The sequence below is a fragment of the Taeniopygia guttata genome, chromosome 4, assembly GCF_048771995.1.
Source record: "Taeniopygia guttata chromosome 4, bTaeGut7.mat, whole genome shotgun sequence".
Lineage (NCBI taxonomy): Eukaryota > Metazoa > Chordata > Aves > Passeriformes > Estrildidae > Taeniopygia > Taeniopygia guttata.
This window is the reverse complement of record NC_133028.1, coordinates 6,861,323-6,880,870: the sequence shown is the minus strand read 5'-3', so window position 1 is coordinate 6,880,870 and position 19,548 is coordinate 6,861,323. Positions and strand designations below refer to the sequence as shown.

The following is a 19,548-nucleotide window of genomic DNA, read 5'->3' as shown; positions in this document are numbered from 1 at the left end:
AACATATGAGTCAGATGGTCTTACATTAAAATTAGAATGACTCTGAATCTAAATAGCCAGTAAGTTTTTTTAAAGTGCCTATTGCATTAGCACAGTGGGAGGTTTTTTATGAGGATATTTGAAAATTTAGACACACATATATAAAATAAATATAAAACTAGATTATTTTTGACTAACACTGTAATAGTCTGCTATCAGACCATAACAAACATAAGGGAAGTCAAGGTAGTCAAGAATCTTATTTCCATTAGTTCTTGAGTTTTAATTTAGTATTCCATCATTCAGGTCCTATTTTGTCAGTTTAACTGCCTTTTTGTGTGATGTTTGATTGATATGTGACAATTATCTTTGCTGATACCTGGTATCATTCAGAAGCAGAATTTGTGCACAAGCAAGATGTGATCTGAGCAAAGACATTGTGCAAAATTGGAATACAAATGTTTTATTGAGAGTTGGATTTATAGAGGATATATAGATTTTATATGTATAAAAAGTATTACCTCTAAAAATCATTGAATCATTAAAGTTGTAAAAAACCTCTAAGATCCAAGTCCAGCCACTAACCCAGCACAGCCATTAATGTCCCCAGGTGCCACAGCTACATGTCTTTTGAATACTCCCAGGGATGGTGATTCCATCTCTTCCCTGGGCAGCCTGTGCCAGCACTTGACCACCCTCTAAGTGAAGAACATTTTCCTTTGTTTCATAGTGGTAGAGACTCAATATACACCTTTAGTTTAAAAACGATCACTTTATCACAAACCCCTTTATTTTGCGTGGGGTCCTTATTGCATTTGATGAAAGTCAAGTTTGACAGGGATTGCATTTTTAAAATACACTTTTAAAAATGTAAAACCTGAAGTTCACTTTTTTTTTTGTGCAGTAATAAATCAGTCTTGCTATTGATGTTCATTGATCAGGAACTGCAGGGATAGAACAAGGAGTAAGGGGTTCAAACTGAAAGCAGGGAAATTGAGGTTAGATAATAGGAAACAATCCTTTACTGTGAGGGTGGTGAGGCCCTGGCACAGGTTGCCCAGAGAAGGTGAGATTCTCCATCCCTGGAAATGTCCAAGGTCAGGTTGGACAGGGCTTGGAGCAACTTGGTCTGGTGAAACCTTTCCTTGCCCATGGTAGAGAGTTGGCATGAGATGATCTTTCAGGTCCTTTTCAACCCCATTCCATGATTCACTTAGAAATTATAACAATATATTGCATTTAGAAATACATATTGGTGCTAAATGCTCTGATTTTTTTATAACCCAGGAAGTTGAGTGCTGAAGATTTACAGGAATTTTTTTTAATAAAATGTTTAAATATCAATAGCTCTTATTGCTCTTGAGATGTCAGAAAGATGCATTGAGTTCCATATTATGTATTTAATTTTGATGGAATGACAATCGAGAAGGAAATTTCTTTGTAATTGAGAGTACCAACAATAGTTCTTATAATTGGTTTTAGGCATGGCTTTTAGTGTATAATAGGGGTCAGATATTGATCTCAGTAAAATAAAATTTTCTATGGGGATCATTAAATCATTTATTCTGTGCTGGCATTGGCCTAAGTTACTACTTAACTTGTCATTGTTATAGCCAAAATTTCCTTTGAAATCATTTACTGCTCGATGGGATTTTTAGCTGTGCTAATTAATATGATTATTGGTTACTTCCTAGTAATTAAATATCTAGGATGGCTTTTGGGATCTCGTGCCTTTGTCCATTAATCTGTCATTTACTGTAATAATATCCAAGATGTCAGTATCAATTCAACCTTTATAGACTTACTATTATTAATTTATGGCATTGTTCTTTCAGTCCTTGTGATCTGCAGCAAAATGTATCCCACCTCCTGTGATCAAAATTTGCTAACTGGATCCTTAGGCAGCCATTTCTTCTCAGGATTACAGGATATTTTAATGATTCTTAATTTTCTGTTGGGTTTTTTTTTCGGTGTTGTCAAATTTTCTACTTTTAATCAGCAATAGAGAATTTAGAATTAGAATGGGTCAAGTGATTCACTTTGGGAGCAGTGGCAGATGCTTTGCTGCTTTCTGAGCCTGTTGTGTTTGTGCTGTCACTTCTCCAGCTGTACCCTCTGGGGCAAGCAGAGCCAGTTAGAAATACCCATCTAAAATCAAACAAAAAGCAAAGAAACAGTAATTTTATCCACTGCCAAGTCTGACCAATGTAACTTCCAGAATTGCATCCAAAGCTTTTGTTAAACATTAGATAACTGCTTCTACATGGATGAAACAAAAATGAAATATGTCAAGAAGGATTTATTTCAAAAGGGTGCATTCTTTAAAGGTGATTGTTGTACTTACTGGTCATTAAAATAAAACAGTTTTGTAAGTGTAACTTACAAGTGAAGTGAAATACCTGTCACGGCTTAGTTTAAAAAGTTTGAAGTTGCTATGTTGGCCTTATGCAGAAGGCAAAGATACCACTACTATTTAAAAGCAAATCAGTGTTCCATGGTATTTCAGAGCAGTGTTTGGGTAGTTGTATAGTAAAGAAATTATAAAAGTTAGATTTCTAAGCTTAATATTTCCATTTCCTTCAAATATGTCTTCTGGCTGTTAAATCTGTCATTGCATAGAGATACTTGAAAATTGCATACTCATGCAAAATTTCATTCTTTATGTTAAAAAAAAGAAGTAATTTTATCTTACATTTAAATATGTCTTGTCAAGGCTGATTACTGCCTAATTGTATTTTTTTCCTGAGAATGTGCATCTAATGGAAAGGGAAAGTTTATTTAGTGGTATATCATTTTTGCTTTCTAACATATGGTAATATTCTCAGAGTTTATAAATACCCAACTGTGTAATTACCAACCCTTATGTGCTCTTGCATATAGATTCCAAAGCACAAGATAACAAACTGATGCTTCAGGAGTAAAAACTTTAGTTTCAAGTTCTTTGGGGAATTGATCCTGGTGGTAACTGCTGGCAAGGGTCTCATCACCAATGTGAATGTAGATTGGCTTAGAGGAAGGGATTTGGGGGGATGGAATTCCACACAGAGGACATGCCAGTGGAAAGAAAATATCAAGGAGAGAGGTTGTTGTTGTTGTGTGGCTATTACTTGCTATTTGGTTTTCCTCAGTTATAGGATAATTTCGATATAATTTAGTGTGATCTTGAACTTAATGAGCACTATTGAATTTTATCTCTTTCAGGCATTTCACTTTTCTTCAGTTGATTCCAGTTGAAGAATCTGTTTGTGTGTAGCCCATTTAAGAAGTGGCATGGCACTCCTTCACCCCCTTGCAGGGACCATTCCCAAGGCAGGATGTGGGCGAGTGTGGCAGGGACATTTCTCCAGGTGCTAAAGCTGCCCCGAGCATCCTGGGGCAATTTGTGGTGGACTAGAAACTTAGAGAAGATAAATGTTCTGTTTTCAGCTGTGAGAGGGAAGATTCAGCAGTGAGATGGAGAGATTCAGCAGTGACACACAGGCAGAGGCAGGTCCTGTGTGAAGGACAAGGACTTACTCAGCTTTGTGATAGAAATGATGAGTGAACTCCTGGCAAGCTCCAGTTTGTGGAGGAGGAGGAGGACTGACTCTGGATATTCCTTTGCAGAGCAAAAGTAACAGCCTCCTGTCACCCTTCCTGTGACTTGCTTTCAAAGCCAGACTGTGGAAAGAAGAGGCTGAAGATTTGCTATCTGAGCATCTTAAACTATAAAATACATCCTCTTGTGAGGTGAAAGGGATAGATAGGGTTGAGCATTTCTGCACCTGCATACTGCCAGTATTTACTAAAAGCAAGATCTGGGTCTTATTTAAACAACTGGGAGAGGAGGGGTTTTCCCAACCTGGAATTTTATTAATCAGCCAGAGTGGAAATTCTTGCACAGAGAGCAAGCCTTCTAAAACCTTTAGGCATGCATTTTCTAATTTTTTTTTTTTTTTTTTTTTGTCTGATGGGCATTTTATAGCAAAATAATAGTTCAAAATTCAGGTCCTTAATTAACAAGTAAAGAACTGACCCAATGCCAGCAGCAACTGAATCACTAGTATTTAAGGCCATCTGTTGAGGAATTGTCAGATATTCAGAATTTGACATTTTACTCCCTTATGCAGATAATTTTCATCTGATCTTGACACAGAGAAGCTAACAATCTCAGATATGCAACACTCAGATAAAACAAAGGCACATGTTGTACTTTGGTCTGTTTTAAGACTTGATTTTTCAGGGAACAATTTTTTTATTTGCTTTTGATATAATTGCAAATATACTCATCTTGGAGTCTTGAACTTCTGATGTTATTTATTCAAGCAAAATACTTTTATGTTTTCAAATCTAATTATGTGTAGGGAGAACTGTTATTCAAACATTCAAGAAAAGATTGCAGGGTCTTTGAATTCTGGAGGCAGCCTTTGAACTACTTCTGAAAAAATAATACCAGCAACCAAAGCAAGATGAGTATTATTTGGGCCCTGGTTCTCATGTTTTTTTTTTCCCATATGCATATTCCATAATTATTATATTTTACCTGGATTAAAATTAATTTATGTACAGTAAATTGAAAAATAAAAATTATGGTGTTTATAATGAGACCTCTCAAGTTGTAGTTTGCATTCTTGGTTCTCTACATGTGAAAATACTATGGTCATGTTGTAGACCACTGTTTGCTTTTTCTTTAAGTCTACTTGTTTTAAGAATTTTTTTGAAAACAAAGACTTTTTTTTTTGTTGCCTACTTGCTTACTTTTAGAGTTAGAGCATCTCTAACGGGATTTTTTTGGCATTGCTGCGTTCTAACCATACTCCAGATATGGTTTAGTAAAGTTGCTGCAACCTCTCTTCAGCTCGTGGGGGAAAATATTTTGTTTTTTAGTAAAACAAGTATCTTCTAGTATTTGTTTTATAAAGAAGATGAAGACTGTATCTTCTGAAGTTTATTTTGAATTTGCTGGTTAAAAAAGTGGATTTTTTGGTTTTGTCTCCTTTGTTTTCTGAAGACAGGACAATACCAGCTGGCTCTTCAGGGTATAATACTAAGCTGTGAAACAGTTCCAAGTATTTTGGTGGAGGTGCTATGGAAGAAAAGGATAAGAGGCAATTGGTCCTGAGTCCATTCCATACAGGCTCCCATATTCAAAAGGAGAGCCCAAGTTTCTCTCAGTTCTTGTGTAACTGAGGGGATAATCCAGGCAGTCTGCTGGGTTTAGGAGCTTGCCTGTCCTCACCGTGTAACTAACACTAGGAAGGATCAAGGAGTACCATGATCCTTCCTAGGTGTTAGCAATACCATGCAGAGTTCAGGAGTCATCTTGAGGAGGAGGTCAGGAAGCTTTTGTGCAAAGAAGATAGGACAGCAGGCATTGTGATGCTCCACAAGTAGGGAAAACTTGAAATACTAAGGTTTTCCAGCTATGAAACAGATTGCAAGAGCAGCAAATTTATACAGTGATTCCTGCAGATCTTCTGATGAATGCCCTTTGAGTGGTATCTTTGAAGTAGTTGGCCAGTGGAGGAGTTATGAACAACTTGGACTAATGATAATTAAAATTAGCACAGTGAGCTTTGCTTGGAAGACTTCTGCTTTTCCTCCTGGGTGCAAGACTGCAAAACTCTTGTTTTTCTCCAGGTACTAGCCTGGAGATTCTAGCCCAATGTAATTAATTTGACATTACTGGAAGAGCTCATAATGTACCAGAAATCAATGGGAAGTTGATCTACTTTATGTAAATTTTTATCCAGACCTTTTTAAAAGTCAACACTGTAGCAGTGTGCCTTGGAGAGCAGCACGGGCCACTGCTGAGGGACTCGCTGATGGCTGGTGAGTGGATGTCTCTTCTCCTTCTTGGTGACAGTGTGGCATTCTCACAAGCAAGAAATGCCATTCCATTCTCTGACAGGAGATCAATACAGTCAAATGGTTCAAGGGTTTCTTAAAGAAGCATATTCAGTATATACTGACACAGTCTGACAGCAGCACATCTCCTCTAGGAAGTAATAATTCTTCTTTTATAGTTCTCTGCCTGATGAGGGGTTAAGAGGTTGGAGGATGTGAAGTGGTGGCTTGGGTGATGCACATAATATGCAATGCTACTTCTTTTGTCTCACACCTCCAGCTTTCTTCCAAAATTAAGGAACACAATTCTTGAGGCATGCAAACTACTCTGTCCATGTCTAACTTCCAGTCTTTTTACAAATTTTTTGAACTCTCTAGTTAGATCTTGAAAGAATATTATATTCTCAGCTTTGGCCTTATTTTCAAGACATTATGAACTTACAACAGTTTAAAACTTCTTGATGAAACCTGCGCTTCAGTAACAGAAGCATTCTAGATAATCAAGAAAAACTAACCTCAAGTTAATATAGGTTGGAAATGTTACTTCCTAGTGTAGCATAGGACTGAAATTAATTTCCATTAAAGACTGTTATGGTCTTATCACTTTCCAGACCAGCTGCCAAGTGCATTTGCTTGATCTTTCTTCTGTAACAGATACAGCCCAGCATATATGTTCAAATAAGGAAACTAAAAATAATCGAGCTGCACACAGAGTTCTCTTCCCAGACATGAGAGAGAGTATAAACTGTGGTAATTTATAGTTACATAGCAGAAAGATATTGAGATGCTGTGATGAATGTAGTTGCACTAAAACCCTTCTAGAATAAAACAAAAGTTTCATGCATTTGAACTGACTTAGACTGCCAGGTTATTGATGTATGTCATGTAGGGATCTTGCATTCTGACATGAGCATGGAGAAGCTTCCCAAGATTTCTCACACCCGCCTAATGATTTCAGTGCCTGTTTGTCCCACTCTGCAAACTTCAGAATTGCTTCACCAAGTAGTTTTGCACTGAAATGGGTCTCAAAAACTGAGCAAGCTGCTACTCTGTAATGTTTGAGAGCTCTTAAAGGTAACTTCTGAATGCAGAGATGAAGAACACAGATCTCAGGTTTTTAAGGTCCTTTCTCTGGAGAGCGACATCTTGGCAATATGTGAACAGAAGAGAGGAAAATCTAGTTCAGAAACTGTGTATCTGAAAACAAATTTTGCAGAACTTCAGCAAAGCAGCCTGCAGGGACTTTAATTTTCTCCTCTGCCTTCCTACTGAATAAAAGAATGAGTGGATGAGCTTAAATTATGAGTATAGACAAAACAAAATCAGTTCAGAAAATGAGTAGTGTTGGTTACAATATATTATATCATACCAAACAGTTGTCAGCCAGTTTCAGCTGCATGAGACTATCCAATTGTACTTTCAATTCTTTGTTTCCCCACATTCAATTGTGTTAAAGGATTCAATATCCTGGCCACTAACATTAATCTTCTACATAAGCAATGCCTGTAATTGCAAGGAAGATTGTGTATAGAATTTAGCAAGGTGTGAAAGTGCACTGTATTACTGTGGCTGAGATGGGAGTGTAGTTGGCTGGAAATTTCTTAATGAAATGTCATGTCAGGAGATGGAGATTGACACCAAAGTGTGGGGGAAAGAATTGCTAATTAAACAATTTCTCTAGTGGAATATGAAAGTTGATTGTGGGAAGATGGTCAGTGATGCTTTCGAGGCTGGATATCTGTTTCCAGGAGTCCAAGGGTGAGGGAGCCACAGTGGGAAATAAACTTGTAATTTAACTTGTAGGTGTTTTTGTAGAATTCAGTAGTATCTTCTGTTTTGACTAACAGATATTTTAATAGTTGGGGTTTTTATAGCAACAGTTTATAGCACTTGCAGACTGTTTAGGATCTATAAGATGCAACATCTTGATGTGGTTGTGCATCCAGGGATGCTCCATCATTGGAAGTGTTGGGTGAGGCTTTGAGTGACCCCATGTAATCCGGTGTGTCCCTGACCATCATGGAGGGGCAGGGGGTTGGACTAAATGGTCTTTAAATGTCCCTTCTGAAGCAAACTATTCTGTGGCTGATGGGACTGTGGGTAAAGGTGCAAAGCTTGACAAAGGTGACTTAAATTAAACCCTAAAGGCTGTAAATGGAACTTGTCACTTGTTTGGTCTCCTGTCTTCTATTAGCTTTTTTTTTTTTTTATTAGCAAGGAGGGAAGACATTTTTTCAATATCTAGTGGTACACTGGAAAAATAATTTTTTAATGTAGTTATCCCTGCTCATAAAGAACGTAGGTCTTTTGACTCCACAAACTTCCAGGAGATTTATGTACCAGTATTAGTAAAATTACATTTCAGAAATGTCAGGGAAATGTAGAAATGCTATTGCTAAATGTTATCAATGATCATGTATAAATTGCATAATTTATGATGTTTTAAATATTGGTTTATGGAAAATACAGAGTAAATCCACTTCATCTTTACATTTTGGGGGGATAGAAATTGTCTTCTCATTAAAGTGGGAGAAAGAAATGGTCCAGCATTTGTAATGTATTAAAAAAAAAAAAAAAAAAAAACCAAAAAAACGAACCAAAACACATGTAATTTATATATGGCAATGTACAATTTTTAAGAAAATACATTTTTAATTCAGGTACTACTGAAAAATTTAGTTTTACCCAGACACCTGAGCAAGCAATAGATAAATACCCAGACCAAGTACTTTTTATTCTGACTGGAATTAATTGCTATAGTCTGACGAGTAGGAGCTGTAGTAGCAAAGTTTTATCCTTGGTATTTTGTTTTATCAACCAGAACATAACTGGAAGCAGTCTTTGGAAGTCTAATCATGCAAAATGATCAGTTTTTTCCTTCTTGCTTTTTTCTTTCTCCTTCCAGTAACTGAGCAAAAATTATATATGTAGTAGTTAATGGGTGAACAGTTAAACTTCCTTTCTTAAAATCCTTAATAAGTATTCTAATTAACACAAAATATTACAAAATTAATTTATACCAAATTAAGGCTTAGAGATTCCTTAAGTGGATGATGTCAGGTGTATCCAATCTGGTACTGCAGCACTGTACATCTTGACATCTTGAAAAGATGCTGTGTTAGCTTTCCATAGGAAAAAAGAATTATATTCTAATGCTTGTGGTGTGATAATGATCCTGCTGTGGTGCTAGGTTGCTGCCACAGGGCAGTAATGTGGGCAAACAAAAAATGTGGCCAACAACTCTATTTGCCTTATCTGTAGAAAGTTATTTCACTGAAATATTTTTTAGGTATAAAAGTAATATTGAATAAATAATGCACAATCATAACATTTAAATATTACTCAGTTTACTTTTTGAGCAGAAAGTAAAGTATGCAATCTCAAAAATGTTTTCCCACTACCTGATGTTCTTTCTCACAGCAGCAAGGATACACATATCCATAGAATCACCAAATGCTTTGGGCTTGGATGGAGCCTAAAGATTACCCAGACCCACCCCTGCCATGGGCAGGGACACCTCCCACTATCCCAGGTTGCTCCAAGCCCCATCCAGCCTGGCCTTGGACACTTCCAGGGATGGGACAGCTTCTCTGGGCAACTTATTCCAATGTCTCCCAGTAAATAATTTCTTCCCTTACAGTTAAGAATTACCCTCACAGTAAAGAATTTCTTCCTTATATCCAATCTAACCCTGCCCTCTGTTAGTTTGAAGCCACCCCTGCCTTGTCCTGTCACTCCATGGCCTTGTCAAAAGTCCCTCTCCAGCTCTCTTGTCGCCCCTTTAGGTGCTGAATAGAGCTCCAAGGTCTCCCTGGAGCCTTCTCTTCTGCAGGCAGGACACCCCCAGCTGTCTCAGCCTGTCCCCACAGCAGAGGGGCTCCAAACCTCCCAACAGCTTAGAGGCTTCCTTTGGACTCGTGATATCCAACATGAGGCTTTTGGTGTAGAGAAAAAAACACCAGGCCCACAGTTCTTCGTCTAAACTTAATTAGCCATAACTAAATTTCTAACCTAAATGTCTTTAGGTGTGGTTTCTTATTTACTTTCAGAATAGACTTTTGTTTTTTCCCCAATCTTTCTTTTCCACTGCACAAGCATGTTTTTTTTTTTTTTTTAAACCAGGAGTTTTAAGCTGTAAAGCATAGGTTTCTGAACATCTATGGGCTACTTTTAATAGCAAATCTGTGACAAATGAGCCAGTTTCACATGTGGAGTAGGCATATAGGCCATGTGCCTGGCATTTTGATGTGGGTTTGTGTCTTTCTTGGAGACAAATAAAAAGGGTCAATAAATCAATAAGAAGTTATAAGTAATCTTTCCTCCTTGCTGGTTCGAATCCTTTCTAGCAATAGAGATTCATGAAGTTCACCAGTAGATTTTCCTTTCTTAGAGAATTCATTAACCAAGGCATTAGCTTTTTTATTGCCATAAACGCTGACTAATACTTTGCATCCTGCTGTGCTTTCTCAGGTGCATTAAAATATTAAATACATATTATTCATTTGAGTTTCTGATTCAAATACTGATAATCTTCTGTTTTGAATTAGAGGCCGTTCAGCTTTACTGCTGTTGTCTCTCAAAGTCCCTGAGATTGTGTTTCATTCATGTACAAAGTTGCTGTCTCTTCTATGCAAATCTCCAAAAAGGAGGAAGGCTTCCAGCTCTTCTGCCTATTCAGAAAAAGAAACCTGAATGGAGACTGATCTTGTTTCAGTGTAATATTCTTTCTTTTCAGACTTTGAAAAATACACAAGTGATTAACACTGATCCTAACAACTGACTTATTTGACATTTCTGGATTGTTTTTATTTGAGAGTTCCAAAGTACTTTTTAAAGCCGTATTTGTGACAAGGCACTGGGCTGTGGATCTGTGTTGCTTTACAAACCAAAGCAGCTGAAGTGGCTGAAGTGAAGGATGCACCCACCAGGTTCAGTTCCTCATACCAGGAAGAGTAAGAGGCAAAGCCAGGAATTCAGCATGTGAGTGAATCAGGTTCATGATGTTAGACCACATCAGTGTCTTCATTTTCCTTCCTTTAAATCTGTTTATGACTAAGACTGAGGATTGTTACAGTGCTGGTCTTCCTGAAGAAGCTTGTTCTGAATACCTGAAATGGAAGTTTTTAGAGATAGTGTTTGATGAGAATCATAGCTGCAATATTGCTCAATGATTGTTTCCTGACACTGAATAAATCAGTTCAATGTTAGAAATGTACATGTCTTAGGTCTCTAACCTTTAATAATTTTCTAATAGCTTAGTTCTTCAAGCTATTAGAAGTTTTATTCATGACCTAGAAATCTGAGATAGCAGAGATGCTTCCCATCTGTCTGTAGTCATACACATCTGCAGTAATTCATTTTCAGCAGTGATTAATTTTTGGCTTGTGGACAGAAGTATAATTGAGAGAGAATGCTGCTAAGGGGGAAAAAAAAGCTCTGGGAAAAAAACCCTTATGGTGAAGACAAATACTTCATACAAAACTTGTAATGCCAGAATTACTACCACAGCCTCTTCTACTGTTTTCACCATATTCCGTGTCAAAAAGGCCATTTTACAGTCCCATGCTATAAAAATAAGGTGCCATCAAATTATTACAGTAAATTTGGGAAGGCATTTTATTTGGTGCTAAAGTAATTAAATAGAAAGAACAGTCCAAAATAGAATTCACATTATTAAAAAGTAGGGGACAAAATGTCAAAAGCCTACAGGCCTTGGTTTTAGTTGTGTGTTGACAGACTTCTGAGCCTTATTTTGAATATTTTTATCAACAGGAAAAAACACCTTCATTCATAAATAGAGAAAAAAAAAATGCTGATGATACTGAAGTTCTCTTCCAGCCTGGATGATTCTGTGAAATTGTATTCAAATTTTGGGTCATAAATACAGAAGGGGAAACTGTTGGCTGTATTCCTGGGGCAGAGAGCCCCATCCTAAAAACAACTGGCTTTGCACCAGTGATGAAAAAAAACTGCTGGAATGAGTGCCAAGTCTTTTTTTAATCTCAGATGTGGTCCTTTAATGTATTTAAGGACTGTGTAAGAGAGTGGTAAAAATTCTTCTGGTTTGGATATTGATGTAACTGCTCCTGCGGTTACAAGGCTTTGTCTTCTAACGCTCACTAACCAGGATTTTAGTGACTTGCTCTTGAATTTAAGGATGCACAGGTTTGACATAACGTAGGATCAGAAATAGGACTTCCTAGGAGACTAGCAAGGAGCTTGGTCTCTTCTGCAAGTAAACCAAGGGATGGCTTGGTGATACCTAAGAGGTGCCCTTGCAAATAACATGAGGGAGTTCTTCCATCTGCCAGGCAAAGCTGCAAGAAAGATCTAATCACTGGAAGTTTAAGCCAAACTGACAAGCAAAACCAGCCAGTAATAAAGGACTGCTGGAAGAGCTTTCCATGTGCTAGAGTGGATTCTATGGCATTGGCAATTTTTAAATTATGATGACTTTCCAATATAAAGCCTAAGATGTCTCATAGGCTTTATATAGGAGAGATGGTCAGTTTGATGATTCCTGCAGTACCTTTTGAGTCTGTGTAAGTACTAACTTGTTAGTAGTACTAATAAGTAATAATTTACTTCAGTTTTATTTTGCACTTAGGATGTCTTTTGTGCATCCCTGTGAGCTGTGAGCCTCACTCTTGTGCATTTTGTAGTTTATCTCAGCATTTCCTAAGAATGTAAGGGGTGCCCACGTGTCAGAAGGGGCTGCAGCCCCATCTCTCCATCTTCTGGCTCCAGAAGTGGCCACTGGTTTGTGCTTGAAGGAAGGATGCTATTTGTTCTGCTCTTGCTCTTTTAATGCAGCACCTCATTTCTTGGCAAATGCTGGATGCTGAGCTAAACAGACATTTGGTCAGTGGAACACAGTGCAGTCATTGCTGACTGTGAGAACAAAGCATGTGCTGACATTTTCCTTGCCTTTGGCATTTACCAACTTATGGATTTCTGACCTGGGTTGGTGTTGTGGCTGTTATTATCAGTGGCCACTGATGTGTTTTCCATAAACTTGTCTTATCCTTATAAATGACCACTTAAGGTTTTGGCATCCACAATACCTGTGACACCAGATGTAACAATTTAATTACATAGTCCATGACAAAGCTTCCTGTTGTTTTTAATATTCTGGCTTGCTCTTTCACTGTGTTGCTCCCCAGACACTGAGTTGAGACATGGAGTGTATTTTATATGCCTTTGTTGTATTCTACTCAGTCATACTGTCTTCAGGCTGGGGGAGTTTTTCAGGAAGCTATTTCATGCTTTGAACCATGCTTACTGCCTGTTCAGGCACTCTTCCTAGTCCTCAATCTTCTTGAGACAGAGTCACCATAGATTTAGGTAATGTCATTAGAATGTTTGGGATTTTAGTCCCTTTCTGAGTAGCTAATATGTGTTTTGGTGTCTAATTCGGTAATGCCTTCATTTTTGTGATTAATTTATTGATCTGGAAGCTCCCTGTACAGTTTCTCTTAGACTGTACTGACATCTAATGGTAAGGCAAAGTGGCTTAGCCATACTTAATGGCAAGATAAATTGTCTGACAGGAAAATATAATTATATATTTCCTTCCTAATTCAGTATTAGGTTTCGTGAGACAAGATGGAATAACTTCAATTTTTGCACAAAAAGGCTGACACATACTTTTTCTTCTGGCAGTTAATCTCTTACTGTCCTGCTCAATATGCCATACTTATTTTTAAGTGTAACTTAAATCTTTGCAGGAATATTTTTGAGCACAGTGATAGTAATACAATGGTTTCATTCTGGAGAAGTTTTCAGTGTAAGTCACAGGATCTTCAGGAAAGGATGTAAGAACAGAAGCTGTCCTGCAGAACTTCCAAAGAGGATGTTCCAGTGTTATTGTAGCACTCCCTGCTGCATTTTGAAGAAATACCCAGACAAAAGTTTTCGTCCTCGTTTACTCATCCTCCTATTTGAGGTTTCTCCATATCTTTAATTGGAAAGTTTTCAGACACCAATGGATAATGTACTGTTAAATAATACTTTTATAAATAGAATATAGAAGAAAAAAAAATTCAGCTATTTCTCTTTGTTATGTTCCATATTTAGGTGTAGTACACTGTACAATTTTGAGACATAAGCATTACCTTTCATTTTAGAAACACCAGTCCTCTGATGGAAAATTTCTGTTTTTTTACGGGGCTGATACTGCTGCTACTGACATTGGAAGGGTTCAGCTACAAATTGTAGAGCTTTTTAAAGTAAATGTTTCTTTCTTACATCATAAACTTTATTTTTCCTTTTCACAGAATTAGAGCCCATTTCTTGCCATAGCCTTGTCATTACAAAGTTGAGTAAATACTCAGTTGCTTTACTGAGTAAATACATCTTTAAGTTAATGTTCAAATAAAACATAAATAATATTATTTAAAAATTTAAAATTCTAAAAAATAAAATTCTTTTAAATCTTTGATGTCATTTTACTTTTGTCTCTTGATCAACGTAATTAGATCCTCTTTTTTTTTTTTTTTTTTGCCAAACACAAAATACTTTGTTTTGTACTACAGAAATATTGTGAAATTTAGATACATTTCCATTTCTTAGTAATAATGTTGAGGCATGGTTGACTTGAATATAAAGATTTTTTTATAGTGAGGGTGATGAGACACTGGAACAATTGCTAGAGAAGTGTGGAGACTTTCTTATTGGAAGTGTTCGAGGCTGTGTTGGATGGGGTTTGAGCAACCTGGTCTAGTGGAAGTTGTCTCTGCCTGTGGCAGGAGGGTTGGACTAAATGATCTGTTTACTAATTGAAACAGTTACTGCAAACCAAAATGTATAATTATTTAGGAAAATTAAAGTATTTCTAACATAAGGAAAAACACTTGGATTATATTTATTTATTGCTTCCAGGGCTGTGTAGAATGGCCACTTCAAAGCTTGTGAGGTGTGATGGAAAATAGAGATGTCAGTTTGAGTGGGAAGGAAGAAGTAAAGCATTGCTCTGGCTTGCCTTGGAAATTTATCTAATTTTTGATCATCAAAACTGATAGCACTGGAATTTGGAAAGCAAACTTACAGTGTTTCTCTTGATAGCCTCACTTTATACTTTTTGATAGTTGTTAGTAAACAGAAAAAATATTTGAATAGTTCAGTATAGTTTCAGACAAAGGAACGGAAGCCAGAATGGCTGAATTAAGGGAAGGTTGAAATTCCCAAGGGTAACACAGATCTTCATGGCTTTATCCTCTAATGACCTCTATTATGTGAATTTAAATTCTGTTTTGAATTTCTTATGCTTCATCTTGTGATTTAGGGTGGCCTACAAATCTATGCCTGCAAGTGACGGTGGGGCAAAGGTAGAAATCGGCCTTCTGCAGTTTGTATCCTGCAGGTGAAAGTCAGGAGAGTTTAGAGTGAGGTAACTCACCTGGTTTTCTGTTCAGATCCAGCTGAAACTGGCCCTGCCAAGCTCCCCCCTTAGTCTGATGCAAAGGAAATGGTCCAACGCTGCAACATTTTGGGTTTGAGGGGGGTCCTTCCCTGATCTTGTGGAATTTGTCACAACCCACACATACACAGGGTGTGTATAATAAGCCTACTGTTTTGCTCTCTTAAAAAATTAATTTCTTAGTTTCTTTCCTTTTTATCATTTTTCTTTGGAGAAATCATGGGTTTTGAATGGGCCTTCCTTGAAATCTTTTCACTCATAGCTAATGTTTATCCCTCATTCATTACCAGTATTATCTGTTTTGAGAATTGAATTAGAAGTTGAGTTGTTTATCATTTCTGTTTTAGCCTGTACAATTTGCCCTCTTTGCTGGAAATATGTTGGAGAAACACTTTTCCTTTTATCTTGAAGTGAGAGTAAAGCTCTCTCTTTCTTAAGAAAGTGCTGAACGCTCCACCAATAGCCCAAGACATATTCTCTTTAAAAATATACTGGAATCATCTGCTTAACTGAAGGAAAAACTCTAATATTGTTTGAAACAGTGTATATTTTGATCTAAAATGTGTACTGCTCAAAAGAGTTCTATTATAGATACTACTTGACATATATGATAAGCACTATATGTTCTTAAATCACTTGGATTCTCTCTTAGTCTTAAAATATTGAACTACAGAAGTCTGGTCTTAAATGCTATTTGGTATTTGGTGTTCAGGTTTTTAGATCACCAGGCACTGTGTGTGTATTTTTAGTGAATTTCTCAAATACAATTATTCATGTTGTGGTTTAGCAATTGCAGTAACTAACACTTCCACAATTACAAGGCCTTTGTTTTGCTGGGAAGGGCTTCCCATATCATCATCTGCTCTTTCTGTTGGAACATGATGTGTAATAAAACTGTATGAGGGTTCAACTTAGAATGGTGTTAACATGTTAATTTATTTCTTGCTCAATTTTTTTTTAAATTTATGACAACTTGCTATCAATGAAATAATGTTAAAACAATGCTTGAAAGCAAAAAAATACTTGATTTATATGGCACACTTTGAAGCTACTGTAGACAGATAGAAAACATCTGGTGACACTTGCAGTGGTAGGTCAATAGTTACAGATGGTCTGTTCTTCACAGCTGTCATCCAGCTTTGTATGCAGAATGACTACAGTGGAAAAATCTTTTGCTCAATGAATAAACAACACAGCACAAGGAGGCCAGCAGGCCTGTATGTTTCTACAAGATGGGAAATTAAATAAGCTATACAAATTTAAACTAAGATTAGTGTTTGAAATGTTCATTATATTCTGGTTTGTTTTTATGCTTTAGATCTTTCTATGTGATAATTGAAGGAAGTAGATTATAAAACAGAAATGATAAGCAAATAAATTAAAGACTAGTTTAAGGCTGATTCTGTACACAGGTTTGGGGTATTGGCTTAAGCCAAGGCTAGCAGTTATATAGTTCTATACTTGCATAGTTGGCTTATAAGATTATAAAATCCATGTTAGATTTGATGTAATGCTTGTGCACTCTTATAACACAACCACATTCAATATTGAAAAACATTGTATTTTGGAAGAATACCAGTGTTGAAAAATGTAAAAGTGAATTTCTAAAATGGCAACAGTCTTTGTTTTTTAAAAAGTAAAAAAAATGAGATTCTGCATTCCTTATCAATATTTCTTCTCCCTTTCATGATGGGATGTTATATTCAAGTGGAATCTATGCAAAACAGCAGAAGAATCTTGAATTTGAGGATAAAGAGATGTGGAGGGGAAATTAAGAGGACAGTGAGGTGAATGAGAGTTAAAAGCATGATAGATGTTGCACATTAACTCCATTTTAAATTAAAAAAAAAAAACAAACTCAAAGAAGGAACTTTGTTAAAAGTCCAAATGCACCGAGCAGGGCAGTACTGGTAAGGATACTTAGTTTAAATGCAAATCTGCAGTTCTTGATACTCAAAATATTTTTCTGTATAATTTCACTCACAGTTCATGAATCTTGATGATATGTTAATGAAATGTGCCTATGTTTGGTTTTAGTGCAGTTCAGCCTCTAGAAAGAAACAAACAGATTTCTAGGTTCAGTCACTTGTAAGGCCATTTAATCCTATCCACTGATGTTGAAAGCTGCTGGGCAGGAATAAAAAGAAGGAGGGAGGTGGAGTATTTGGCTCATTTTAGTGTGCACAGTGCTTGTACTATAGCGTGCTCTGTGTTTGTTTCTCAGAGTCTACTCAGATACTGAAAGGTGAATAAAAGTGGTGCTCTGATTATGCTTTTTAGAGCATTTGTATCCATAGTTTTACCACATCCATTTGCTCAGTTGCATTTTGTATTCTACTGCTATGATTAGGTTCTCATTGAGGGATTTTTGCCTCCTCTCCCCCCATCCCCCCTTCCCATTTCTCAGTGGTTTGGTTTAAAATGCAGCCTGCTTGTTGCAATGCCCTTACGCTGCCTTGTCCAGCTCCACGGAATCTGAAAAGTGCCTGCCTGTATCTGCTGCCAAAAGCTTTGCCCAGTCATGCATAAACCTGCTCCAAATGCCATTTGGTTGATAGAGATGTTGGCATTCTCTGCTGTCACCAGAATGTGTTTCCCTGTGTCTCTGCCCCTTCACTTGGCTTCCTTCAACTTCCAAGCTGAAACGCTGGATTACATTATCATCAAGAGCCTGAAAGTTAAGAGTGAAAGAAGTATTTTCTCTCACTGTGGGCTTTGTAGTACAAAGTTGTGGCTTTCCAGTTTCATCTCAGGTGAAGATGTTTCTGTCAATTTACAGGAATAGGGACCTGTGCCTGCCCAAGGTGCCTGCATTACTTTGTGATTTGTTCAGTGGATGGGCAAAAGGGTATTTGAAGTGAAAAGGCAGAGAACTGCAGCTGTCTTGGAACATTTCCATACTGGTTGGTCCAAATTGTGCCCTGTGCTGTGGATCTCTGTGCTTAGAAGACAGTTTCCTGTGAAATAAATACTAATTTACCTAATATGATTTAAGAACTTTATCATTTTTTTAAAATTCCTTTGATTACATTCATATAACCTGGACAAACGTGCCAAAAATGATGTATTTTAAAGTTTATCTTTCTGTTCACAGCTTATAAAAGACTGAGCATTTCTGCCTGGTGGCTGGTGTGAGAAGAGCATCACCAAGCTGTGTGGGGACGTTCTTTGAAGTTCCACTTTTCACTCTCTAATGGACAAACACAAAGTGAAGCGGCAACGTCTGGATCGCATATTTGAAGGTTGGACATTTCAATTTCTAATGTTAACTGTGTTAGTTTTGTGGAATCCTGATATTTTCTCTTGGTCATTCCCTGTGTTTTTAATTGAGTTGTAGTTCCTGTGGAGATAATATTGAATGTGCACAAATGCTGGTTTTTGGGTGGAAATGGATCTAGACAAATAAAAGAAACTAGTCTGTGACCTGTTCTACAGTTGAGTTGGCTTTCATCTTAGCATTTTACAAACACCATAAAAGATTGTAGGTTTATATAAAGCAACAATTGCAAAAGGGCAAAATGACCATGTAGTGCTTTCAGGAGTCTTTCTCTACCGGTTTGCTTCATGTAGATTGATTTAACAGCTTGTATCTGATCCTTGAAAGGAAGTAAAAAGTGAGATGAAAACAAAACAGAAATTGCAGGAGAGCCCAAATGTTAAATGAGTATTAATAAAAATAGTGTGAGTTCTAGTGAAAGGAGTTGTAGTCAGTTGGGTCTGTCATTTTATGTCAGGTTACAAATGCCAAATTGCATATTCCTGCTGTTCTTTCCAAAAGGACTTTTAGTGCTGGTATGAAAGCAGGTCAAGGGATAAGTTGTACTGTTTTTAAGAACGGTCTGGACTAAATGAATTTTTATATTAAAATGTTGGTTCCTCACTAAAAGGCAAGGGAGTAGTTAATTTCCCTTTGACACAATGGGAGACAGTTTAAAGACTGGTGGGCACATGGTCTCTGCATCATGTGTAATGATGTGAACTGGGATGAAACCTTTGCCTCCTCCACATGTTGTTCTTGGGACCCTTTCCCAGCAGTTGTGTTGTGTGAGAAGTCCCTGTGGATTTTTACCCCTTTCTTTGTGCCAATGTGAATGTGATTCTACCACGAGCTACATTGAGAAGTTGACTCCTAGTAAAACCTTTTGTTATAAATTTTCCATTTATGTAAATTCCTCAGTCCAGGTCACTGTTCAGCTGACAGAGCAGATGCATGGAAGGGGCAGTTGGAAAAGCTCAGTGGGGTTGCTGAGACTGTTTAGCCTAATGTAGCCAGAGAAAGGGACATTTCATCCAAATATCAAAGGGTGCAGCTCCACATTTGGTTT

General features: G+C 37.1%; 1 protein-coding gene across 3 annotated transcripts in view; it reads left to right on the top strand.

Moving 5' to 3' along the window:
- The window catches only part of CTBP1 (C-terminal binding protein 1), a 232,622-nt gene that overhangs the window by 34,764 nt on the left and 178,310 nt on the right, over nt 1-19,548 (top strand). For all 3 annotated transcript variants that reach the window (XM_030270527.4, XM_072927913.1, XM_072927909.1), the window contains exon 2: nt 18,318-18,465. In XM_030270527.4, coding sequence (XP_030126387.1) covers nt 18,417-18,465 — 49 coding nt within the window. In that variant the 5' untranslated portion in view covers nt 18,318-18,416. The remainder of the gene's footprint in view (nt 1-18,317; nt 18,466-19,548) is intronic.